Here is a 27,918-nt window from a genome sequence, read left to right as displayed (position 1 = left end):
AAATCATAAATCGTGTCGATTTGACTTTGTTACCAAAATATGTGTCATTCAATATCTGATGGATCAGGTTTCGCGATTTGTATTTATGATTTATGAAGTTACCACGATTGTTGTTGTCCAGGGTTTGTGAGGCATAACAGTACTTACGTTTATCGTATCGATTTGTAGTATGAATAAGCGATTATGCTGAATTGTCATATCGATTTGTAGTATATTATGCGATATGTATATCGATGTGTGTGTTCAAATCGTTGCTCGATTAGCGATTTCTATTAAACTCGCTGCACATTATTTGAAGTATGAATCATTGTAAATAGATATTATGTGTTTGCTAGTGTCAATTATTACGATATTTGTCGTATAAATTGCATCAAAACATGCTAATACTATAAATCATTACTTTTATTGGCATGGTAAATAATAACTCGAATATAATTACAAATAACTGAATCACCTCTCCTTTGGCAGGGTCAACCCATTCTTTGTAAAGATCTTCAATTAGTTCTTTTCGATGATTATGTACAACCACCAATTGAAACAATATTGAACATAACAAACATATGAGAAACTGTATCGATTTGAATGGTGCAGTGGGCTGCCATTACGAATGAGCTCGTTTGCTTGCAAATGATATGTGGGATCTGACCCCTGATACAGAGTTGTTGTCAGAACTTTTATAGAAGAACATGGAGCTACCAACTGACAGTATACTTTTGAATATGCTCTTGTTGATTTAATATCTGATAGATCCTCAGCTGCACGACAAAAGGTGGTCCGACAACAGACGACGGTAATAGGTGGTTCGACAGCAGACGACGGTAAAAGGTGCTCCGATAACAGACGACGACAAAGGGTGCTCCCACGGTAGTAGACGACGCAAAGGGTGTTCCTCCGGAGGTGTAAGGGTGATTTGAAACGGAGATGGTGACATATTTCGAGGTTGAGACTCTTCAAGCATAGGTGTTTCTTAGGGCAAAAACAAAAGGTTATCCTCAATTTTCTGGCTGGAGGAGATTTTGGTACATTACTCGAAATGTCATTTCATGACGCTAATGGCAGGAAATGATACTTTAGTCTTTGCAAATGCATCAGACTTTGGTGATAAGTGATGCAGACACACACGGGAAAATGAGCCCCACATGCTTACATATGTGGCACTCATTCAGACCCGAGAACACGCACCTGCATGTTCCGGGGGGGGAACATATAACCTGCCTTGCCTCGTCATACACACAACCCTTCACGCAACTGTAGAAGCAAGTAATTGTCGTGATTGCAGCATCTATTACCTCTATGCTTGGATCATACTAGGTGACATTCATCCCATCAATCATTGAGCGCATTTGTGGTCTAAATTCACAGAGCTGATCAATGAGCAGCAGATGGCGGGCAATATGCATGTTATCCAATCCCATTCGTTTATCGTTTAGATGCTTCAAATCAGTTTGCTTTAGAGCAGCACAAAGTTGGCTTTGATACCAGATTGCTACGATCCTTGATCCGAACAAGGTGAAAAAGTGGAGAGAGAGAGAGAGTAGATTTGCTTCAAGTTGAGGAGAAGTAGCCTCAAAGACCTCTAGAATGGTAAAACACTAAAACTCGTTAACATTCATTAACCCCTCAATTACAAGAGAGAATACTTATTTATGGACTACTTACTACCACAATGAATCTGGATCTTAAAACAGCTAATCCATCTACCTATCTAGATCAATATCCTCATTTGCATAATTTTAGGTTAGCCTTAAACCTCAAGCCCAATTACATTATGGACCCCGACCCAATAATAACCCTTATTTCCATATTTTTGAGTTTTTTTTTTTTTGAGATTTATAACCCAAAGAAACTGCACCAGCACTAAGACCTGGCCGCGCTGACTCAGCCCATACCTATGATCATCGTGCCAACAACGTAAAACTCTAAGGCTATGACCCTTACCCTGAAGCCTATGCGCAGAAGAAAGACACCCACTGCTCGTCTAGGGCCCTACCCCACTACGCCAACCCCTTGAGTCATGAGATTCTGAGTTACGTATCAACTATTAAAGGGGTTTGCATTCCTACGAAAACATGGACACTAAAACCCTACGAACCACTAATGACCATTCGATTTGAGTTAGATCGGGCGGTCATGAACTACCCACGTCTCCAATACTAAGCTTTCTCATTCCCCGTGTGTTTCCCACTTCCCCTCTTCCCATTCCCCTCGCCAGAGGACGATCGCCCTCTGCACCAACTGACGGAGGACTGCTGCCCTTTGCTCCACTTGCTGCAGAACGACCGTCGGACCCACAAGCTCGGCGAGCCCGCCTTCTGAACCACCTGACGGAAGTCCTTCTTTGTTCCTCCCCTTTCGTCTCCTTCCCTCTTTGCTCCCCAGCCTTACCACCGACGGCAGCCACCACCAGCAGCGCCTCTCTCTGCCGAAAGAAGACGACGACGAAGAAGAACAAGAGAGGAGCGGACTCTCTCTCTCTCACTCAGGTACTCTCTCTCCCTCTTCTTCTTCGTCTTCTTCTTTCTTCTTCCCTCCTCATCCTCCTCTTTCTTCTTCCCCCCTCCTCCTCATTCTTCTTCTTCCTCCGTTCCTCTTCTTTCCTCCTTTTCTTTCTCTGTTCTTCGTCTTTCCTCCTCCTTATTCTTCTTTTTTTAATTACATGTGCATTTGTAGGTCTGTAAAGACTGTGCATGTGATTATGTTCATGGGACTATGGACATTTGCCTCTGTTTTTTGTCCTTCATTTTCACTTGTGAATGTTATAACACTCTCATTGTGGAGAGTCTTGGCCAAATACATTAACTTTAACTTTTGGTTGTTAATGCTAATATGCATTATACAGTGTTGACATGATATTGAGGAATTGAATTGTTAAATGCTCATGTTTTATTTGTTAGATACTTAGATAGGTTGTTGCATTGATGTTACTTTTATATATTCTTCTTCTATGTTTCAATATTTTCTATTGTTTATTGGTTGTTGCTTCGTAAATGAAACATTTATTTATTTATGCATGTTTTTAGATATTTTTTTAAAAGATTTTTAAAAGTTTTTAAAATATATTTTTGAGGCTCACGCTTTAGGCCTCCCTTCATGTTTTGGTGGAGCTCTTTGCTTTGCCTCAAGGCTTTTCACAATATTGATGTATACAAATAAGACTCAAGTGATAATTTAGATAAGCCTCACACTATGGTTAGTATTGGCCTCTCCCTTACAATTAATGGAGGCATGCCTACCTCCCACTAATTGTAAGGGGCCCAACAGAGGATCTGTGACCATTTGGACCTACATATTAATGCCAAAAATATCAGACTAAGTTACCATAACTCATAGCTGGATCACTTGATCTACATTGTCTAGATACTGGCAGACATCAGCAGGTACAAATTTCTTGAGTTAAGTAATAGGTTGCTGCATTGTTGGATAATATAGTCCTTGATTTCAATATACCCACCGAATAACATATTTTGCTATTCACATTTCATCCTAGTATGTTTGTGCTTTTAATTCTGATAAAAACATCACTATTTTCCACAGAAGTAGCTGAAGAAACATAGCAAGCGCAATGATATTGAGGTCATATCGAAATGTTATATGCAAGCTTCAGGTGACTCTGAAACCTCTTGTTGGAGGAAAAGTCGTGAAAAGCTTCTTGTTTAGAGGGCGTCTGTTCTCAACCAGTGCATTTCCTGAATATACAGAGCTTCCAAGGAAGCTGAATAAATCAGAAAGGAAGCCTTTTGTGACTGATATCAATGAACTCAAGTGTAGAGCAAGGTTTCAAAGAAAGCTTAGGCAGGAGGTTCGAGAAATCAGTTTGCGACCACCAGAAAATGGCCTATTAGTTAAGAGATTGGTCCCGGTTGCATATGAAGTTTACACATCCAGAATCAAACTTTTCCATTATATCTCAAGTATCATTCATAAAGTTGGTGTTCATTGGTGCAGGTAAAACTCTTCACTGATCGCATATGCATTTTTAGGGGTTGATATTTGGCCCGGCCCAGCCTGGCCAGACCGTAGGCTGATTAGGGCCCGATGGGCCTCACCTAGACCCAGACCCACCAAAAGCCCAACCTTTTCATCTCTTGTAGAGTTCGGGCTTGGCTCGGTACTTATTTGGTTAGGGGTCAGGTTGGATCAGTTCCTTTAAGCCTGAATAGTAAATGGACCGAGCTGGGTTGAGGTCCATCGAAATGGTGCTTCCGCCCTACCTGAAACTCAGCTCATTTGCTAATATGGCTGGGTTAGGCATATTGGGCTTCGGGCTGCACAGGGCAGCCCAAGCCTGACCCATCTCGGGTCAAGTACCCTGCCTGTTGGGTGTTCGACCCGATGTTCACCTCTACACATATTTACAATTCTCTGCAGAGATTTCTTGAAATTGTTTTTCTTCAAAAATGAAGAAAGCCAATTAAATTAGTTTTTTAAATTCAAAAGAACGTGAAGGAATCTCTTTAAGCATCCTTAGAATTTACGGAACTAAATGTCATCTCTCAAAAAGGTGGATTTTATCCATAAAACTTGATATAAGTTTTCTCTCAACATTGTTATTACCATAAGCCCTCATACAATTGCGTATTGTGTGTCTATGTGCAATCGCACAAACATGGTCTTGATTATGTTTACCTGTCTTAAGCGTGAAGCAGTTAAGACGATTGGAAAGGCAAAAAGTACCATATCTTATGAATGCTGGAAACATGTTCTTTTTCTGGCCTTCCATTTCTTCAATTATCTAGGCCCATTTATAGTCTTGTCCATAGTTCATAGTCCATAGTCGCAGATATAGGTGATATTTTGAAAATATTGGACAATATAGCTGTAAATTCATAAAACGCTATTAAAGGAAAAATCTCACTATGCTTTAAAATGTTGGAAATTTATAAATATTGCTATAATATCATGATATTATCACAACAATATCACAATATTATCGTACTTTTACTTTCTTTTTTACTTCTTTTCTATATCTTAAATATGTTTTTATTCTTTATTTTATATTTACTTATTTCTTTTTTTATACGTGTATTATATTATCTAAACATGTTATTTTCATGCTTATTTCTGCTATTTTTATACTTTTTGAATTTTTTAATCACTGAGATTTTCCTGATATTTTTCAGAGAATTATGAATTAAACCTATATTATCACGAGAAATTGCATTGCCGAGATATAGCCAAGACCAATTATGCCATACTATAGTTTTTAGGGTGTTCTATTCAGGCTTGTAAGCTGATCCGACATAACCCAGTTAATGGGGTATCATATTCAATTTATTTTAACCCAGTGTATAAGTCTGACCACCTGCTTGTGGCTCCCAACTCACTACTCATGTGGCTGTGGTTTTGGACTTTTGGGTTACCAACTTATAGAGGGGGGGTGAATAGTGAAATACTAAATAGATCGATAAATTAAAAATAGAATGCAATAAGGCACAACACATAAAACACAGAATTTATACTGGTTCGGTCAAAACCCTGACCTACATCCAGTCCCCAAGCAAACCACTTGAGCTTTCCACTATAACATCCGAGTTACCGGATAAATAGTACAACACCCTCTTCCTCAGAGGTCTTCTTCTCTCAATAGAGAAGGGGACACCCTCTTTCACAGAGGTCTTCTTCTCTCAACAGAGAAGGGGCACACCCTCTTTCACAGAGGTCTTCTTCTCTCAATAGAGAAGGACAACACCCTCTTTCTCAGAGGTCTACTTCTTTCAACAAAGAAGGAATACAGAGAATAACAGAAAGTTACAATACTTCCTATAGAACCTTCAGAATGATATGAATGCACGAATGAAAGATTCTCAGAATGTTCTGTTCTTTTCACACAAAAGATACTCTTTGTGAAAGAGCTATTCTTGACTTTTTTTCTTTCTTTTCTTTTTCTTTTTCAAGGCTCTTTTTCAAATATCGAATAAGAATTTTTCTCGTTGCAAGCTCACATGTCCATGTGAAATAATTAATTTGATTGTGTTTATATAGCCTTAGAAAAATAGTCGTTGCCTTTTTGAAATGATAGTATTTTTGGGATGTGAGATGTCAAGTCATTTCAAAAACATCTTTATGGATTTTCGAAAAAGTCTTTTTTCCATAAAAGTAGTATTTGGGGTATACTAGTCGTTGTAATATTTTAGGTATGATATATTTTATGTAAAAAGTCTTTTTCTTATAATAGTACATTGAACGTTGGATGTGTAAGCCATCATGTAGTTTTGACTTTATTCTAATAAATGATTTTGTAGTACTTAAGTATTTTATTTAGAAATTGTCACTTCTTTACTTAAATGAGTGTAAGTACAATAAATGCTTTGAGATCTTTATTTGTAAATAGTCATATCAAGAATTGCTTTATGATGTGCTATTTAATGTCTACAGAGAGAATGAAGACTTTAAGCAAGTCGACATTCTTGAGTGAGATTAAAATAGTTGTTTCTAAAAAGATTTTTAGAGGAGGTATTAAATGTTTTACAAAGAGAATGATGACTTTAAGTAAGTCGACATTCTTGAGTTGTAAAAAGGTAACTAAAGTCTTTTCTAAACATATTATATTTGTTTTTCTTTGTCTAGCCGATTTCTATGTTTTATCTTTTTCTTACATAGTTGAAATCATTTCTTTTTATTTCTTTTCAAGTTGTCTTATACATGATAGAAGGTACAATTATTGCTTTTTGAAATCATGAGCTAATATATCATGTCAAAATACCTTTTCCATAAAGGTTTGTAAGAAGGTACAATTATTGGTTTTCAAAAAGATGCTTTTTGAAACTATCGTATACTTTTATGAAATATAGCTTTTGGGAATGAGTGACTTTTATGATGAAGTATGTAATATGCAATATGCATGCTTCTGAAGGTTCTGTTACATATGACTCTAAAGAAGAAAAAAGTCTTCATCTTGAGGAAGTCGATCTCTTTAGATGATCTTTAAGAATGCATGACTCATCAATCTTTTTCTTCAAGAAGTATGATTGCACCACGGTTGTACTTGAACAGGAGGTCTCCATCCTTTTGGGTGAGATATCCTTGCATCAAATAGTCGTTAGATACATGGCAAAGCATATTCAGTCATAATATAACAATTTTCAAGAAGACATATTATCATATCATATTAAATCAAATATGACAGTGTATCATATTGTGTGTCATCAAAATATAGTTTCTCAACACTATTCAGGCTTGTAAGCTGATCCAACATAACCCAGTTAATGGGGTATCATATTCAATTTATTTTAACCCAGTGTATAAGTCTGACCACCTACCTGCTTGTGGCTCCCAACTCACTACTCATGTGGCTGTGGTTTTGGACTTTTGGGTTACCAACTTATAGATGGTCATGTAAAAAGATAAATTCCTTCCTACCAATGTTTACGGAGAACATTGTGTTCAATCCATGGTATTTTCAAGTAATAAAAACAGAAAGATGAGAGAGAGAGAGAGGTGTGATGATAGGAAGAAAATGAGTAATAAAGTATTTCCCAAAATTATCGGGTGTCACTGTTCACTCAATATTAGGAACAAAAGAAAGTGTGTTCAATGAATGACAAAAATGCTGCTATTTACTAAATGACAAAATTGTGCATCTATTTCACTTTCAGTGTTCCCCCTCAAGTTGGTAAAAGATGTCGATCATTCCCAACTTGTGATTTATGATATTCTTGATCTTTCAAGTGCCTTGGCAAATAACTTTTCAAGTTGAAGTTGAGTACTCACCTACATTGAGTGGAAGTACCATCATTCTTCAATTTCATTGAGCACACTGTAGTCAGTTTTGAACAATTGTGCACTAATGAAACAAAATATCAGTGGCCATCCAAAGACAAAACAACTGCCAAGTGGGATGACCTAGGGGTACTCATGAACTGACTTACCATGTGAACTGCAAATGTAATGTATGGTCGTGAGATAGTCAAATAATTCAAACTCCCAACTAGCTGCCTATAAACCGTGGGATCATTAAGTAATTCACCATCAATATGCTTTAATTTGCAGTTGGCTTTCATAGGACTGTCCACATGTTTTTTGTCGTCTGCCAGTCTTGCTTTACTAATCAAATCTGCTGCATATTTGTGTTGTATCAACAAATATCTTCTCTTGGAGTATGCAACTTCAAGACCTAAGAAATATTTCAATTTTCCGAAGTCTTTCATCTCAAAATTTTGGGCTAGTTGTGTCTTCACTTTGACAATCATTTTCTTGTCATCTCCAATGATGATCATATCATCTACATACAACAAAATAACACATTAACCCCTATTAGAAGATGCCACAAACAAAGCAGGATCATGATGGCTCTGTTTAAATCCCAAGTTCACCACTGCTGCACTGATTTTTTCAAACCAAGCCCTTGGAGCTTGTTTCAACCCATACAAAGCCCTCTTTAATCTGCACACTCTACCCTCCTTATCAACAACCCCTTGAGGTAACTCCACATGCACTTCTTTCTCTAAACCCCTATTTAAAAGGCATTTTTAACATCCATCTACCATAAGTCCCATCTCTTGATTAAAGCTACTGCCAACATGGTTCTAATGGTAGTCATGTGGGTCACTGGTGCAAAAGTCTCAGCGAAGTCTATCCCATATTGTTGATTGTAACCCTTCGCTACTAGACCAACCTTATATCTCTTGATAGATCCATATGCCCTTGTTTTAATTTTATATACCCACTTGCACCCAACTACATTTTTTGCATCTGGTAGTTTAACTAGCTCCCATGCTTTCATCCTCTCCAAAGCCTCCGATTCTTATTGTCTTTTGCTACTTTGGATCTAATACAACCTCAACATAAGATTTTGTTTTATAATAAGATTGAATCATGATTAAGAAAGCTTGATGAGTAGCAGAAAAGGAATAATAGAAAAAAAAATCTAGGAGGGATAGAGGGTCTAGAGCTTCTACGTACCTGAAGAACAAGAGAAGATGAATGCGTTGACTCATTGGGATCGGTTTGAGGGACATTGGGACTTGGCTCTGGCAAGGGCTCTTCCTCTGGATCATGTTGATCAAGAAATGACTTTGTAGAATACTCCTGCTATATGCAACCCATTTCTTGTCATTACCTTTATCTGAAGTCTTTGAAAAAGGTACCAAGAAGGACAAGGTAGACTCTATGTTTTCTTTTAAATCATTCTAACTGTAAAATGACACATGTTCCCAGAACTCCACATGCCTTGATGTCCATACTTTCTTTTCACAGGATCAAATCCTTTATAACCTTTCTATCCTTCAGGATGCCGTATAAAGCAATATTTCACAACCTTAGGAGACAGTTTATCTCTGAATTGCTGAGGAACTTGAACAAAACATGTACTCTCAAATATTCTTATCATGTCATAATGTGATTCTTTTTCAAACAGTCTTTTATAGTGAGAAACTTTTCCAACCACCTTGGAGGACATTCAATTTATCAAGTTCACAATTGTTCTTATTGCTTCTGCCCAAAACTCTTTAGGCATTCCACCGTTGAATAGCAAAGCTCTAGTGGTTTTCAATATGTGCCTATTCTTCCTCTCTGCCACCCTATTTTGCTCTGGAGTGTAAGGACAAAACCTCTGAAGCACAATCCCTTTTCCAAATAAAACTCATGCATCTCTTTACTCATGTACTCTCCCCTTGAGTCAGAATGTAAGGTTCTTATTTTAGCTGCAAATTGGGTCTCAACGTACATATAAAATCTTTTAAAAATATCAAACAATTCACTTTGATTTCTCATAAAATATATCCATATATAAATGATAATATCATCAATAAATGTCACAAAATACATGGATCCTCCTTTGGACACTATACCATACATCAGAATGAACTATCTCAAAGGAACATCTAGACTTAATTTCCTTAGAACTAAATGAGAGCATGACTTTTAGATAACCTACAACTTTTATAACACTTGACATCACTCGAGACACCATGCTTACAAGTACTTCTAAGTAAACCAGATGATAACATAAATTGAAGCCTAGAACTAGACACATGACCCAACCGCCGATGCCACAATATCAAAAAGTTCAAAACTGCAACACCAACTCTACTTCCACCAACATCTCCCTGACCCTGATCCATAAAGTAAAGATGACCCGGCCTATGCCCAATCCCAATCCTCCTCCTTGACGATCGATCCTGCACACAACAATCATCAAGAGTAACGATTACATCATAGTTAGATTAAGTGATTTTACCAACGGAAAGTAAATTCATTGTAAGAGAAGGAACACAAAATACTTCTGGGACATTAAGTTTTTCAGATGGATTGGACTCAAAAGTAACTAGACCAACTTTTGAAATAGTCATCAAGAAGCCATTTGCAGTGCGAAAGACACCACACCATGATTTACAATCGGTTAATATGGACTCATTTGCAGTCATATGGCATGATTCTGAAGCTAGGAATACTTGTATATGCACAACCTGATATACCAGTAGGAGCAAACAAACTAGAGGTAGATAAAGAGAGAATGTATTGGACTTGCTGTGTTAGTTGGTCAAGTCTAGAGGTAACAGAGGTCTGAGCATCATAAGAGGAGGTAGAGGTGAAAGCTGTGACTAGGACTTGATTTTCTTCCTTTCCAATACTCTTTTGTCCCACAACAATCCCTGACACTGCTGCACTTTCTCCCATCTTCATTCCCTTCTTCTTTAGTATGCAACATGTTTTTTTCATGTGCCATTTCCTTACAATAGTGACAATGTATATGACTCATATCATACTTGTGGGCACCCCCATCTTTGCCCCACCATAGTTGTTGAATTGCCAGGCTGCTCCCAAGTTTCCTTGCCTTATGTCTTGTTGTGTATAAATAGGGACACCTTGTCCCCATTCTTTTTATGCTTTTTGCTAAGTATATTATCAATAAAATCCTTATTTTTTATGTTTGTTGTAAGCCCTTGTAGGCTATTTGTATTGTCCCTAGTAGGGGTGTCAATGGGTCGGGTTTGGTTCGGACTTAGGTAGAACCGGATTTTATGGGTATGGTATTGGGTTCGGACCGGAGTCTAATCGGGTCTACTATAAGAGAAACCATACCCGAACTCGACAACAACTACATAAACAAAACCCAAACCATACCCGGTAAAATAATATTTTTTATTATTTTTACATTAAAAAAATTTGGGTCTTAATCGAAACTCGGGTTGGGCCTGAGTCTGGTATAAAATTTCACAAACTATACACGGATCCATGTATTAATCGGATCTTCAGGTCCGAACCCTGATCTTAATCGGGTCTTCTTATTGTCACCATACCCAAACCTATAGGGTTTGGTCCAGGTAAACCCGTCCCGTTGACACTGCTAGTCCCTAGTGGATTTGTGATTGTGCACATTGAATTATGCTTTTGTATGCCCTTAGTAGGCTTGTATCTATCTTCCGCTTATTGCTTTACATAGTTCACATGGGTGATGTAATAGTGTCCATTCCAAGCCATAAAATTTATCATAATAATCGCTTATAGTCCTCCCCTGACATTTCTTTAATTCTATTGACTCACAATATTCCTCTTCTTGGAATATGCATGTCATAGCCTTCTAGACTTTTTTTATTAATACATAAATGCATAAAAGCTCTAGATATATTGGGTTACACTAATTGAAGCGACCAAGAGACTAGAAGTGCATTTTTCATTTTTTTGCTTCCAGTTTGCATACCTGAGATTCTTCTCTTCTGGTGTTTGGATTTTATTGGTAGGTTCTGTAATCAAGTATGCGAAAATGTAAATAAATGCCTCTTAATATAACAACACAATCTCAAAGTGCGCAAGCACAAGTCCATAATGGGACAATACAAGAGCCAATAATGGCAACACAAAAGAAGTAAAAATATGATATTATTGAACATATGCTTTAGCATCAAACATTGAATGAATAAGAGAAACCACACCCCTATTTATACATGAAACAAGAGAGAGGGAGGCCATTGGGAGCTCTCAAATAGAGTCGTTGGGAGCTGCCAACGACTATGGTCAAAAGACCATAAAGCCCCCAATGGTCCTCTTAATTAAAAAAAAGAGAAAATAAAAAAGAGAAAATTAATAAAAGGAAAATATTGTTTTTAATAAACAATATTTATTATACATGGATAGACAAAAATGCCCCTATAAGGCATTTAACTATTACAAGACTGAAAAATGAATATATATATGCACATATACATACATTTTAACACCCTCCTCAAACTTACAGTGAAGTAAAAAAAAATTGTTAAGGAGAAAAATAAAGAGCAGGAAGAGCTTTGTTGAAAAACCAGCCAGCTGGTATTTTAATGTAACATACGGCAACTCAATGGTTTTTCTCATATATTCATCACGTACATAATGACAATAAATCTCAATGTATTTGGTTTGCTCATGGAAGGTGTAGTTGCTCGCAATGTAAATTGCCCTCTTATTATCGCAGCACATCTTCGAAGGTTTTGAGATTATTGCTCCCATGTTACTAAGAAGACTTCTTAGTCATATAAGCTCCATAGTTGTCGTAGCCATCACACGATAGCTTCTGTTGAACACAAAGATACTTTTTGTTGCTTTTTGCATCTCCACGAAATTAAAGAGTCTCCTAAAAATACACAAAAACCTGTAGTTAAGACTATCATTAGGATTTTCTCCCTAATCAATGTCAGGATAAACATGTAAATCTAATGAAGAAGATGATAAGAAAACTCTCTTTGTTATAGTACTATTGATATATCTGACAATTCTTAATGCAGCCTTCATGTGCACATGCATGCTGAAATTGGCTGATAGAGTGAATTGCATGAGCGATATCTGGTCTAGTGATAGACAAGTGAGAGACCTGATTAGTTGGTGGTAAGGTGTAAGATCTTCGCGTAGAGTCTCATCTTCCAGCCTTAATTTAGCAATAATCACTTCAAGGGTTTCTATCTTCTTATCATCTAAAATGTCGGACTTAGTGCAAATATCATCAACAAGTTTCATTTGAGAAAGAATATACCCTTTGAAGGAGTAAGCAACTTCAATACTTAAGAAATTTCTTAAAAAGCCTAAGTCAGATATATCAATTTTTTTAAAAATATTTTTAATATCACGAACTCCCTGCTTGTCACTTTCAGTGATTATCATATCATTTACATAAAGTAGAAGAATAACAACTTTAGAAAAGAGCAATGTTAGTATAGCAAGAATGAAAACTCATATGAATCATTACATTTACTAAATTTATCATGTCAAATCTTAGGAGCCCCTTTAAGACCATACAAAGCTTTCTTAAGTTTAAGAGTTGTACATTTTTTAATACAAAACCTTGACAAAGGATTCATATAAACATCCTCGTTTAACTCTCCATTTAGAAAAGCATTTTTAACATCAAGTTGGTATATGGGCTACTTTTGAATAGATGCAACGACTATGAGCGTTCTAACACTAGTAATTCTGGCTACTGGTGCAAAGATTTTTTCATAGTCAATTCCATAATTTCATATTCTTGAGAATATCTTTTGGCCACTAACCTAGCTTTATATCTTTCTGAGGTCCCATCTCTCTTGGTTTTAACCTTAAAAACCTATTTACATCTTGTAGATTTCTTTCCTAAGGGTAATTAAGTTACTTCCAATGTCTTAGCCTTTTTAACGGTATCTAGTTCTACATTTTGTGGAAGCTTTTTGGCTTCATTATAATGTGATAGTTCATAATAGGAATGTAAAGCTATTAAATATGCTCTATAATTTGGTGTCAACGTGTCATAAAATACAAACCTACTTTGTGAGATAGAGACACGATTGAATCTTCTAAGTGCGGTTTCTTCTATAGAAGAATTATGTGAATATTTTTCTAAAGCACTTTGAGGGTATATATTTTTATGGGTCTATCAACAATATTATCATTTCTTATTGGTGATTCAACATTGTCATCATTTGGATGCCCATTATTATCACCATCTTCATTATCATTCAAAGTATTATCACCGTTATCATTCAAAGAAACATCACAAGAAGCTCTTTTTTTGTAAGTGATCAAATAGAAAAGTATGATCTACTTCCTCTTTCTCCTTAGTTTTCTTGAGCCCATTTTCATTTTCCAAAAAAGTTACATCCTTAGAAACATATAGTTTGTTATTTTTAGTGTTAAAACATTTGTTATTTTTAGAGTCAAAACATCTATAATCTTTTTGGTTTTCTCCATAACCTATGAAGACACATTCAATGGCTTTTGGAGACAATTTATCTCTTTTATTTAAGAGTACAAAACACTTGCAAGTAAAAATACTAACACTTGAATTCAGGTGTTATTTTAAATAATTTTTCATATGGAGATACATTTTGTAAGGATGATGAGGGCATTCTATTTATCAAATAGGTTGATGTTAGAGCGACCTTGGCCTAAAATCTTTTTGGAATATCTTTAGAGATAAGTAGTGTCTTAGTGGTTTCTATAATATGCTTATGTTTCTTTTCGGCTAGTCCATTTTATTGAGGAGTTCTAGGACATGATTTTTGGTGACAAATCCTATTGTGTTTTAAATAATTTTGAAATTCATTTGATAAGTATTCACCACTCGAGTCAGATTTAAGAATAAAAATGTTGTTTTGAAATTGATTTTTAACAATTATATAAAATCTTTCAAAGAAAAAATGTCAGATTTGAAGTTAAGAAAGTAGATCCACACATATCTAGTAAAATCATCAATAAATGTAACATAGTATGAATAATCTCCTTTTGGTATGACCAGTGAAGGTCTCTAAACATCTGAATGCACTAATTCAAAAGGTCTTTTAGAGACAAAAGTTCTATTAGGAAATGTGATGAATTTCTTCTTTCCAAAGATACAATCTTTGCAAATTAAATCTCTTTCGTTATAGACTTTTTCCCCAAAAGTGAAAGGATACATCTTTGAATAGCTTGGATGTCCAAGTCTTTTATGCCAAGTTTTAATATTTTTATCTTAAACATAATTACAAAAAGATTTTGAACGGAGATTTAGAGAGTTCATGAAGTAGAGATCTCCTCTCCCATGGCCTTACCCAATCCGCTTTCCGGACCGGAGATCCTGCACATAGCAACCCTTAGATGAGAAAGAAATTTCACATCCATGATTGAAAATTTGGGAAACGAAAAAAATGTTTAAATTTAATTTTGGAACAACCCTAACTTTTGGAACACAAAAGTTTTGAGAAGAATCTAAAGTTCCAATACTTTTAATTTGCAATGATGTTCCATCAGCAGTGGAAACATAGAAATTTTTTGAGTTAGTGCATAAATCGGATAGACCATTCTCATTAGGTATCATATGAAAGGAAACTCCCAAATCAAGGATCTAAGAAGACATACCTGTAGGAGAGGATGAGGCTATTGTGACGCCTAAAGTAGATGGAGATTTGAGTAATTGTTGAAGTGCCTCTGATAATTGAGCAAATGAAAAAGAGTCTTTTAATCGATTCATCTCGCTTTGGTGTGGATTCTTCAACAAAAGCCAGCTTATTCTTGAAGGTATCATTAAGCTTAGGACAATTGAGTCTTGTGTCCAGATTCATGGCAATGATGACAAATAGCTTTCTTAGAGCCACCACTATAGTTATTATTTCTAGTATAATTATTTTGCCTCACAAAGTATCGAGACTTGAAAGATTTCACATGGTTGATAGGTTTAGAAACCACCAATACTTCATCCCCTCCTTTAATCATACCAAGACGAGTTTCTTCTTGGCATATTTCGGCAACCACATCTTTCTAAGGAAGAAGTTTAGATCTATGGAGGAGAGATAACTTAACTTGTTTAAATTTGGGCCTAAGCCTATGTAAAAATTGAAAAAAAATATTCTTTTTTTATTTATTCTCTTCTTAACTCTACATCTTCACTAGCAACCCACTTGGGTTCAAGAAGAGATAACTCGTACCATAGAGGACCAAGAGTATTAAAATAATCATGGACATTGATGTTCCCTTATTTGATGGTTCATTTTTTTTCTTGTAAGAAACATTGTCTTGCAAGATCTTTTTGAGTATACATACCTTTAATAAAGAACCACATTTCATTGGCTTTACGGAATTTTGCAATGTTGCCACATATTTTGAGCTCAACGTTATTCATAAACCATGAAAGAATTTTTGCATGTTTATTTTCCCAATCTTCTACATAGGATTGATGATCTTCAATAGCTTTAATTTGAGCATCTCCTTCCAATGCTTTCTCTTGATTGCCTTCCAATTTGGTGAGCTTGAGTTGAGGCTTCGGGATAGTGCCCATCACATATCCCAAAGCTTTTTTCCCTTGAGGTTATTTTCCATAGCGGATGTCCACAACCATTTAGTTTGAATGAGCAATCAATTTTTTGTTCATGCTCCATTTTGACTTGATAGAAGAGGAATGAAAGAATGTGGAAGGAGATGAAAAAGCACCTCCACTTTGAGTTACCGCAAGTACTACGAATCCACGAAGACTTTTGAATGCTTTCCCACAATCACGATATTTAATGGCCACTTTTCCAAAGGACCAAAAGCACTATGGCTTTGATACCATGTAATCAAATATGCGAAAAATGTTAACAAATACCTCTTAAGGGCTTACAACAACACAATCACAAAGTGCACAAGCACAAGTCCACAATGGGACAATAAAAGAGCCAATAATGGCAACACAAAAGAAGTAAAAAATATGATATTATTGAACATATTCTTGAGCATCAAGCATTGAATGAATAGGGGAATCACGCCCCTATTTATACATGAAACAAGAGAGCGGGAGGCCATTTTATAGTCACAAAAGACCATAGCGAAAAAGGTGAATAGTGTTTTGGGTCTGGATCCTGTACCAGGCCCGAATTACTATTCACCTGTCCAGACTCAAGTTCATTCCTGTATAAGTGTATCTTGTTTTATTTCTTTTGTATTCGGGTTCGGATATTACACCAAACCCGACCCGACCCACTGTATATACTTAAGTATATTAATACCAACATTAGGTCACGATTTCATAAGTGAAATCGTGACAGCCGCAGTCGTGTTTTGCATCCCTCTTCTCGTCTCTCTCTCCCTCCTTTTCTGTTTTCTCTTTCTTAATGCAGGTACAAACGAAAATCTAACATGGTATCAGAGCGTAGATCCATCTAGAGGCAAAAAAAAAAGGGTTCTGGCTCGTGACAAAGATCAAGAAATTGAGGTTTTCGCTGTTCTTCTTCGTCTCCTCTTTTTCTGTCGTCTCCTCTTTTTCTGTTCTTCGTCTCCTCTTTTTCTGTCCGTTCCTCTTTCATCTTTCTGAAACCTCTTGTGTACTCACACCCCACGTGAGTTATCTCTTTGTGAATCTGTGATTCACGTGAACCCTATTCACGTGAATCCAGATCGTGGGTTGACAGCAGCATTTCACGTGAACTAGTTCACGTGAATCATCCTTTTTTCTCCCAGGCATTAAACTCGTGAATTGATTCACGTGAGACATTAAACTCACCCTTATTAATTGTTTGATTCCATTTTTCTTTTCTACATTCTCTAAAATTTTATCTCTGTACCCTCGGATGCTATAGGGTTTCTCTTGATTCCTATGTTTGCTGTGCATTATTATTATTCTTGATCATTCTTTACTGTACTAGTAAAAAAAAAAAAAGAAGGAAAAAGGGATACGTGACTTGTGATTTTTTTTTTCTTTTCTACGTAAGTCTTCTTCTTGGTGCATAGAAAAGTTCAAGTTCCTTCATCCTCTGAACTTAATCGTCTGTGATCCTCTGACAGCCAAAAAAAAAAATCCTAGTTATCAGGATCTGCGTGTTTTCGGATGTGTTTGCTATGTGCATATTGATCGGTCCCTGAGAAACAAGTTTCAAGACAAGGCCCAGAAGTGTAGGTTTGTGGGTTACGCAGATGACTACAAAGGATATAGGTGTTATGATCCCATCAACAAACGTATCAGAATCTCAAGAAATGTTGTCTTTGATGAACAAAATTTTGATGGCAAAGCTGATGCAACGAATATACCAACTGAAGTTTACTATCCTTGGTTGAGTTCAGAACTTTTTGCTAACTCCAGTGAAGCATGTTCATCAGATTGCGTGCAGCGAGAAGAAGAGATGTCTGAAAACACTGAGACGTCGGGGCCACATGATTCAGAAAAAATACCGGGCAGATACAAAGGCATTGTCTATTCTAGACAGAGACCGATAACATCAAGCCATTCAGATCATGTCCCAGTCAGTAATCCGACTCCTTCTCATACTCTTGAGGTCAGAAAATCGAGCCGCATACGACATCCCATTGACAGGTGGGTTAGTTATAACAACTTCTCCTTGGATCTTCAACTGTTTTTAACTGCTCTCAATAAGGAAGATGAGCCCACTATATACTACCAGGCAGCCACTTCTACCAAATGGGTAGAAGCCATGAATGATGAAATGCAAGCTTTACATGAATGTGGAACTTGGGAAGTTGTTCCCAGACCGCCTGACAAAAATGTTGTCGGGTGTAAATGGGTCTACAAGATAAAGTACAAGCCAGATGGAACCATTGAATGATACAAGGCAAGGCTCGTGGCAAAAGGATTTACTCAAGAAGCAGGGCAAGACTATGATGAGACTTTTAGTCCGGTTGTAAGAATGGGAACAATTCGGATTATTATCTCTCTGGCTGTTGAGCATGGGTGGAAGTTGAGTCAACTTGATGTAAAGAATGCTTTCTTGCATGGGGACTTAAAGGAGGAAGTGTATATGGAGCAACCCCCTGGATATCAAGAACAAAATTGTAAAACCCATGTGTGCAGGTTAAAGAGAGCTATCTATGGTCTGAAGCAAGCATCTCGGTCTTGGTTTGATAGCTTCTCACTAGAGATTCAGAAACATGGATTTTCACGTTCCATGATGGACCACTCATTGTTCATTTTCAAAAGTCAGACTGTGACCACTCTGTTATTAATTTATGTCGATGATATTGTTATCACAGGAAACTCTGCGGTCCACATCCAAGAAGTAAAAGATTTACTAGGTCAGAGGTTCAAAATGAAAGATCTTGGAGCTCTACGCTATTTTCTTGGTGTGGAAGTTGATAATCAGACTCATGGCTTGACACTCACTCAGCACAAGTACACCGTGGATGTTCTCCGCAAGGCAGGCATGCAAGACTGCAAACCTCTGGGAACTCCGAGTGTGCTTCATCAAAAACTTAGCGTCCATGATGGAGATCTGTGTGATGACCCCACCAGGTATCGAAGCATAATAGGAATGTTACAGTATCTCACATTCACTAGACCTGATATTGTTTATTCAGTCAATCAAGTGTCTCAATTTATGCATGCACCACGTACTGGACATATGGAAGCAGTCAAGAGGATCCTTAGATATCTGAAAGGGACTATTGGTGATGGACTGACATACTCACCACAACCATATGGCAAAAATGAACATAGACTCACTGTATATTGTGATGCAGACTGGGCAGGAGATCCTGATGAACGAAGATCTACATCAGGATATTGCGTCTTCATTGGAAGAAATTTAGTCTCTTGGAGCAGTAGAAAACAAAAGGCTATCGCTAGGTCAAGTACTGAGGCTGAGTATAGATCTATGGCTGCTGCTACTACAGAAGTCACATGGATTAGACATCTACTGACTGAAGTAGGAGAAAAGATCTCCCACACTATCTTGCTATGTGATAATCAAAGTGCTATAAACATGTCATTCAATCCAGTACATCACAGTCGTGCTAAGCACATTGAGATTGACCAACACTTTGTGAGGCAGAAAGTCGAAGAAAAAGAGATTGAGCCTGAGTTTGTTAATACTGAAAGACAAGTTGCAGACCTATTTACGAAAGGGTTAACAAAGGATCGTTTTTGGACGCTTAAAGGCAAGTTGTGCATGGTCCATAACCATGATCAACTTGAGGGGGGGTGAAAAAGGTGAATAGTGTTTCGGGTCTGGATCCTGTACCAGGCCCGAATTACTATTCACCTGTCCAGACTCAAGTTCATTCCTGTATAAGTGTATCTTGCTTTATTTCTTTTGTATTCGGGTTCGGATATTACACCAAACCCGACCCGACCCACTGTATATACTTAAGTATATTAATACCAACATTAGGTCACGATTTCATAAGTGAAATCGTGACAGCCGCAGTCGTGTTTTGCATCCCTCTTCTCGTCTCTCTCTCCCTCTCTCCTTTTCTGTTTTCTCTTTCTTAATGCAGGTACAAACGAAAATCTAACACATAGAGCCCCCAATGGTCCTCTTAATTTCAAAAAAGAGAATAAAAAGAGAAAAATAATAAAAGGAAAAATACTGTTTTTAATAACCAGTATTTATTACATGTGAAAAGACAAAAATGCCCCTATAAGGCATTTATACATAAGTATATATACACACATACATATATTTTAACAGATTCCACTTTCCATGAGATAATATGACAAACTCTAAAGACTTTGACTCTTCAATAAGATTTTTTCCATCAAACATAATACTTGAAATCTGGAAATCTTCTAGGCTTACTGATGAGCTTTCCATGGCAGAATTCTCTTTGACTTCAACGAAATGTTTGTCCTGCATGACTCAAAAGTCATCAACTACTTGGTGTAGCATCGACACTTCTTACCTTGCAACAGATTAACCCCCTTACACTCAGTTTAAATTTCCCCTTTCAAAATTTCTGCCAAACTCCTCACAGCCACGGGGTTCACATGTACCATAACCATCATAATATTCCGGAGGCATAATATAGATCGTAGCCTTGTAGGCATCAAATATCCTTATCCTTACATTGCTGCTGCCGTAACCCTGATGGCAGCAAAAATATTGTAAAAATCATAACCTCTTGTATACTTCAAATCCTTTTATTTTATCTGTTCCAAAGGGTTGCTAAAATTAGTTTTCAGCTAATCCCAAATGACCCAAGAGGCAATACTCCACCCGTAAGTACTGCGTGGAACCTATATTCTCTTGCCTGATAGTAGCTCTAAACACCAAGAAGAATCTGATGGAGACTTCTGCATGCTCCAATACCATGTTCAGTTTGTGGTATTTCTCAAGTACTAAAAGTTAAAAGATGAGTGAGCGATAGACAATGGGAAGAAAAGGAGAAATTAAGAGAAGTTAAGGTTCTATGATTCTGTCTCTCAAAACTATCAGGTGTTACTGTTCAGCCAATAGTAGGAACATAAAAAGCGGTTCTATAAACGACAAAAAATGTACCTGGATCCTGGAACTGGTGTCAATTACATGTAATCCAAACCCAAACACCTAGTATGAGTAATGAAAAATACAAAAATGACAGAAATACCCTGGCTATTTACCTAAATGACAAAACCATCCCTCTTTTGATTTTAACACATTGGATCACTAGTCTTTTTCATATTTAAGCATGTCCATTTGTGCACATGTTTTTTCCGTTGGTTTTCACGCGCAAACTTAGTTCATAATGCAAGTCTTGGTTTCTCATTGTATCTTCAATTAGAAGCATTACAAGAGGTTCACATGTGCAGGGTTTGTGGGGAAGTTCATGTAGGACATGTGCCACACACAATACGCACATGCAATGTTGTTGGCAGCCCACCAACCAGAGAACACACTTGGGAGAAAGGTAGCGTTGGGCATGTACTTCCCACTGTGGAATCTTTCCACCTCTATGACAGATTGGGTAGAGCAGTATCACACAAGGAACGTGTTGATATTGACCGTGTCCCAGCCATTGTAGAGCTATGCATGCAAGCAGGTGTTGACTTGCCTGAGTATCCGACAAGGCGACACACTTTTCCAGTGTATAATATTGCAGGAAAGATGATTGATTTTGAGAAAAGATATCCTCGGGATGGCCCACCCCATGGGGAAGATATTCAGGCATTTGGGTTTTGGGAGAAGAGGAAGAGTTTGCAGATTACTGATTCTTCCATGTCAGATTCAGATGGTGCTGATATACAAGGTTCGTTCTCAAACTCATCATTTCTGTTTGAATTTGCTCCCTGTAGTTTTTCTTATTTGCTATTGTTTTTGAAAATGTTGTCCAATGAGCAATATGTGCGTGTCTGTGACTTTGTGTGCATGCATGGGTATATGATGGTCATTGTTGAAAATCTATTGGACATAGGATGTCATCTTCATGGTCTTTCTTCATCTTATGTAATTTGGATCATCAAAACAAACAAATGAGCCTCATTAGATGTTATGGTCAAAGCGGCTAATCAAGTTTTATTCATAGGTAAGTGTTTTTATCTTTTTAGCATTCTTTTGTTTGATCCCAGTATAGGATTTTTAAAAGATCACGAAGCTTGTGAGTCATGAGCTTGCTTTTTTCTCTTATATCAACGTCAATGTGCTTTATAAGTGGATAGAGGAAAATGTCTACAAGGCTGTCATCTAACTAGCCAAAGACGCCCATGTATTTGGCATAATAATATTATATCTTTAACCTTTTAAAAAACATAGTTGTACATGTTTTTTGCTTAATCCTAATATGTAGATCCATTCATCATTGCTTATTCACTAAAAACCATGTTTTGGATCAAATCAATTCGATGAGAAACCTTGATTTCTATTTCACCAAGTTTTAGTGTAATCTTAGCTGTCGATTTTTTATCGCTCTAAATACGTAACTTAACATGAAAAATATCTAACCTAATACATGTTTTCTAGTAAGCTATAGAGAATACGTCTATGAGATTGGATTGATCAAACACTGAAACCTTGTCCCTTTAAAGCTGTTTAGGATGGTTTTGGAGATAAGACTGTTTAGGATCTACTGATTTTTCAAGTCCTTGGAAAATCTACTTACACATCACAATTACATGATCCAAAATCCATTTCCTACTAAATAAACCATGCAGACCACATTTGTAGGTTCTGACCTATAAAAACCTTCATTAGTGCCAATTACCAAATATTTACCCTATATAGAGGCGTCCCCAAACTCTGTTGTGGCCCCATGTGCATTGGGTCAAGACAAGAGCATCTCTTTCACTCAATCTAACCCTATAGATGCGTTAAGCACAGTATGTTTGCTAGGAATCATACCTTGGGTTGTGGATTTTCAAAATAAAATCATGATCTTTCAAGTCTTGAAATTTTGGTACATTGTAGGGTGTTGATTTTTTATGCCCTTGAAAATCTTTCTCACATCACAATAATATGATCCAAATCCTTTTTCTATTATAACCATGTTGACTGCTTTATATATTTCAAATCATAGTTACAAATATCGGCCAGTTTTTTAAAATCTCCTTGATTTTATTGTGAGATTTTCGAAAACTGATATAATCACAAGACACGATATTTTCAATCCATCACCTATTTTGAAAATACTGTGTTTTTATCGATCATATTTACATTTTTTATATTTTAAGAGTTTTCTTATATTTTATAATTTATTTATGTTGTAAATTTTAAATATTGCAATATTTTCTCTATATTTTTTCCCAAGAAAAAATACATTTATCTCAAGATTTTCTTTTGCTGAGAAAATCTCGATAACAAGATTTTTTGACTATCAGCCAAATTTGAGGAAAGGTTATATATATATATATATATATATATATATATATATATATATATATATATATATATATATATATATATATATATGAAAACTGAAATATGTAAATCAACAAACTATGTAAATGTTACGGACCCTTTCTTGCCTTGTGTCCGACCATCCAGATTTACCCCAATCAAGACCCACCTAGTTGGAGTCCCGCTTAGTTGGGACTGCACAAAGGGAGTTTCTCTTTCTCCCAAGACTCCCAGAGAAACCCGCCTAGCCTGTTGTCCTACTTAGGCCGGGACTCTAGTGGGACATCCCCCATAGACTCCCATTTAGGGTGGGATTATGCTTGTACTTTTATGTTCTTGCCCTCTTATAAATCTATAAATAGATGTACCTTAGTTTATTTTTAATGAAGTTTATTCAGAGATTATTTTAAGCTTCGTTCTTGGTTCATGTTCTTGTTTTATGAGGGATCATATTTCTCCTTCGCCTCTCTTCCACACCCATCATCGACTCGGAGGGAATGCCTTTTCTTCCTCCCTTACCGTCAACCTCTATCCACCTCACGCTTCCGTGTGCAATCGATCAAGAGAGACAACTCTCTCTCCCCCAACGCTGCACACCCTTCACATGGTGTGCATCCCTCTCCTGAGTTGTGCCTCATTTCGTTTGCCTAGATCCGTAGAACTGATCTTCGTGGGAGTTTTGGTTTTAACAGTGGTATCAAAACATTGCTTTTGGAAAACTGTGTCGACCAACAACACTACCCGGGTCAACGTAGCAAGGGCCCAAGCCCTTCACAGCTCAGCACGATAGATCCAGCCGCAACTAACAATGATCTGCATCAACCGCGACGATTTGCACCCCAAGATCCTTTGATCCTTTTGAGGAGATCACATCAACATCAGGTTCTTCGATTCTCGTACTTTCAAATTATTTTTTGAATCATTCAAATCTGACCTTCACTGACCTCGATCTGACTTTCGAAAGATAGGCCTCATTCTGCCTATTCTTAGGAAAGATCAACACATGACAACATCCCAGTCAGATTTTTCAAAATTCATCTCGGTCCTTTGTCACTCCCAAAAAACCCCCCAAAACACCGTAGATAGCCCATGCATGTCCTAAACTGAACCCAATTTACTGATTGAAAAAATCAGATCTCAATCTGTCGATATCGTGTTTTTACCATACCTTGTCAGAAATCGCGCTTGGATCCTGACCGGTTTCTGACCGACTACTTCCAAAAATTCCTAAGACAGATTCCATAGCCCAAAATCCAAAAAATTTAACCGTAGGCGTGTATACATGTTAGCTTTCAGACTCAATTTATAGATCCCGAAAATTCATCTGGAATGCTGAGATCCAGTCAAATCTTTGGAACCTATCAGAATTCAAATCCTAGGTTGAACTTGTAACGTCCTGACCAGTCTAAAAAATTAATTAATTTTTACCTTCTAAAACCCCTAAAAAATCCCAGAAAAATTTGTTTTACTAACGTGAGACCTCCCACCAGTCGACTAAGCCCAGAACCAGCTATAAAACCTACCCCAGCCCTTTGTACCACCCGAACTTCAGACCTGCAACGTCCTTTCCTGTAGGCAGACAACACTTGACTTGTAGGGTGCATTCAAGATGGATTCATTGCGGTGCAAGATAGACGATGTGATAGATTCAATGCTGTGTAAGATTGACAATGCCATGCGAGATTTGGTGAAGAGGCTGCCCGAATACGCTGAGTAAAGAAAAAGAATGAATCTGGACTGGATCATTTATTTTCTTCGCGGGACCATGTGAAGATTGTCAGAAAATGAATATAGTTCTCTATGATGCGGATCTTGCATCATTCTTCAAATATGGCATGGCTGAATCACAACCCCCAATGGTCGCTATGGGTGCACTGAAACGCCTGAAGATCACATTTCAATTATGGGCAAAATGAGTATTGATCTGACCTTGCTGATTGTTGTTTCTACTGAGCATCAAGACCAGTTAGTGAATGGCATCATGCTTTATATCTTCAACTCATCAGGACCAGATGAAGCTCCAAAATGATTGTATATTTTGTCTCAACTAGTCGCTCCAAATTCGTTTGACTCGTTCCACTTTGGAGGCCTCTCAGATAACTTTGGTTGGATTAGAAAGAATGTTCATAGCTTCAATACACATGTTGGGGTAAATCTTGCTTGGTTAATTCAGTTTATAGAACAACTCCGAAATCCGGTTCTATATTGTGGACCCATAACTCGCAAGGTGGAATGAGATTGGAAAAAGAGCGGCTAACGACTTAGTGCCCAGAGTTCTCGCCTTGAGGCAAAGCGAGTTTGAGAGAGGTGATTTGTTACAGACCCTTTCTTGCCCCGAGTCCGACCAGCCAGATCTGCCCCAGACAGGAGCCCCCCCATCTAGAGTCCTGCCCAATTAGGACTGCACAGAGGGAGTTTCCCTTTCTCTCAAGACTCTTAGAGAAACCCGCCCAACCTAGAGTCCTGCCCAAGTCGAGACTCTAGTGGGACATCTCCCTTAGATTCCTATCTACTGTGGGATAAATCTATAAATAAATGTACCGTGCTTAGTTTACTTTTAAATTTTTAATGAAGTTTATTTAGATTATTCTCTAAGCTTCATTCTTGGTTTGTGTTTTTGTTTTCTAAGAGAACGCATTACTCTCTCGCCTCTTTTTCACACCTGTCATCGACTTGGAAGGAATGCCTTTTCTTCCTCCTTTGTCATCGACCCCATCCACCTCACGCTTTCTTGTGCAGTCGATCATGAGACAACTCTCTCTCTCTCTCTCTCTCCCCCAATGCTGCATGAGCCTCATTCACATGGTCCGTGTCCCTCCCCTGAGTCGTGCCTCGTTTCATGCGTCCAAATCCGTACAACCGTTCTCCATGGGAGTTTGGGTTCTAACAGTAAACTAGGATGAACCAAAGATTTTCATAGGGTTTTTTGCAAATCTAACCCTGCTGATGCATTCAGCGTGGTCCATTTTCTTGGAATCGACTATTGGATCATCCTAATCAGATCAAGAAATGCGATTTTGTATGCTTGAATATTTACAAAAATTCTGAGCCATTGATTTTCAAGCTTTAAAAGATTCTTCTTATTCATCCTAATCAAATGAGTCTGTTTCTATAAAACCAAGCATCTAGATACGGTGAAATTTTAGAATAAAATAAGAAAACTTATAAAAATCTCAGTGCATACTAGTTTACATATTTTGCTGGTTTACATATTCCAGTTACCCTATATATATATATATATATATATATATATATATATATATATATATATATATATATATATATATATATATATATTACCGCTCAAAGGTTCCACACTGAACAATTATTCTGTCTTCAACTGGTTATATAAACTGTAAGATTGACAGAATCAGAAAAGAACTCTGTCTGCCTCAGATTCAACTCGGAAAAACTTAAGAAGCGTGTTCACAGTTCTCCAATTTTGAATATGTTTTTTTCTCAAGTTAATCATCTCATAGCAATTGTTTATGGTTAATCATACCTTAGCCACCTCCATGTTGTGTGTCACTAGTCACGACCATCTAAGCATGTTGTCATTCAGCTGTCACCTAAATTGATGTCTCTGGCACTGCTGGCCCAGATTTAGCTGAAAAAAGTTTGGATGCATGGGAAAAAATGCGGTCAGGAGCTGCACGACTCATGCAAAAATATGGTGCACAAGTGTGTGGATACTGCCCAGAGGTTCAGGTTGGTCCAAAGGGGCACCGAGCGCGAACCTGCCAGGCGCACAAGCACCAGCAACGCGATGGGCAGCATGCATGGCAGGAAGCAACAGTGGATGATCTAGTCCCACCTGTGTGTGTTTGGCATGTGAGGAATCCTGGAGGTGGAGAGGTGATTATGGATGAGTTGAGGTGGTATTATGGTAAGCTACCTGCTGTTGTGGAGGTGTGTTCACAGGCTGGTGCACATGTGGGGGAAGAGTACTGGGGAGTGATGAGAGAGGATGTTTCATTACCTGATCCGGAGGAGGAGAAGCTAGTTGTGTGATGAAGTTTGTGAAACCAAAGATTGGGCTTTGCAAATTCCTTTGCATTGAAGATGCAGGACAATTGGGGAGGGCAAGAATTCTTTAACTTTGTCATTCATGTATGTAGATGAGATCGCTTGGTTGCCCATTTGTAATTACTTGAAATTTGTTAGCAAATGAATACATAGATGTGCTGTACCAACTGGTTTTAACTTCCCATGTTTTATGATTCTTACTAAATGAATATACGGATGGGTGCTTTCTATATTTCAAGGCTCATCCCAAACTGGTTCTGGGGACCATCAGAGTTTCTTGTTTCTACATTTGCTTGACAGCAGCAAACAAGGAAAAGAAAAGAAAAGAAAAGATCACTGCTTGGATGTGCTTATGTGTGGCATTCCCTCCCCCAGTGATTACAGTTGCCAATGGAAAAACTTTTCTCTTTAAGAGGAAGTTGCCAATGGTGAAGCTTATGAACACATAATTTATATAAAATTCTGA

General features: G+C 37.3%; 1 protein-coding gene across 2 annotated transcripts; it reads left to right on the top strand.

Annotated features, from left to right (window-relative positions):
• Window positions 1-1,818: 1,818 nt before the first annotated feature.
• On the top strand, window positions 1,819-27,634 carry LOC149813315 (APO protein 3, mitochondrial-like). 2 transcript variants are annotated; one of them, XM_089990950.1, is made up of 4 exons: window positions 1,819-2,483; window positions 3,538-3,945; window positions 21,407-21,843; window positions 27,028-27,634. In XM_089990950.1, exons 2-4 carry the CDS (start codon window positions 3,563-3,565, stop codon window positions 27,435-27,437), a joined length of 1,230 nt encoding a protein of 409 aa, XP_089847076.1. In that variant the 5' UTR covers window positions 1,819-2,483; window positions 3,538-3,562; the 3' UTR covers window positions 27,438-27,634. The 2 variants fall into 2 exon arrangements, with proteins under 2 accessions (XP_089847076.1, XP_089847075.1); XM_089990949.1 differs by having other exon boundaries at window positions 3,535-3,945.
• The last annotated feature ends 284 nt before the right edge of the window (window positions 27,635-27,918 follow it).

Source organism: Nuphar pumila, chromosome 16 (assembly GCF_984573655.1).
Source record: "Nuphar pumila chromosome 16, dmNupPumi1.hap1.1, whole genome shotgun sequence".
Taxonomy (NCBI): Eukaryota; Viridiplantae; Streptophyta; class Magnoliopsida; order Nymphaeales; family Nymphaeaceae; genus Nuphar; species Nuphar pumila.
The sequence above is the reverse complement of the archived record's forward strand: the minus strand, read 5'-3'. Positions and strand labels throughout refer to the sequence as shown.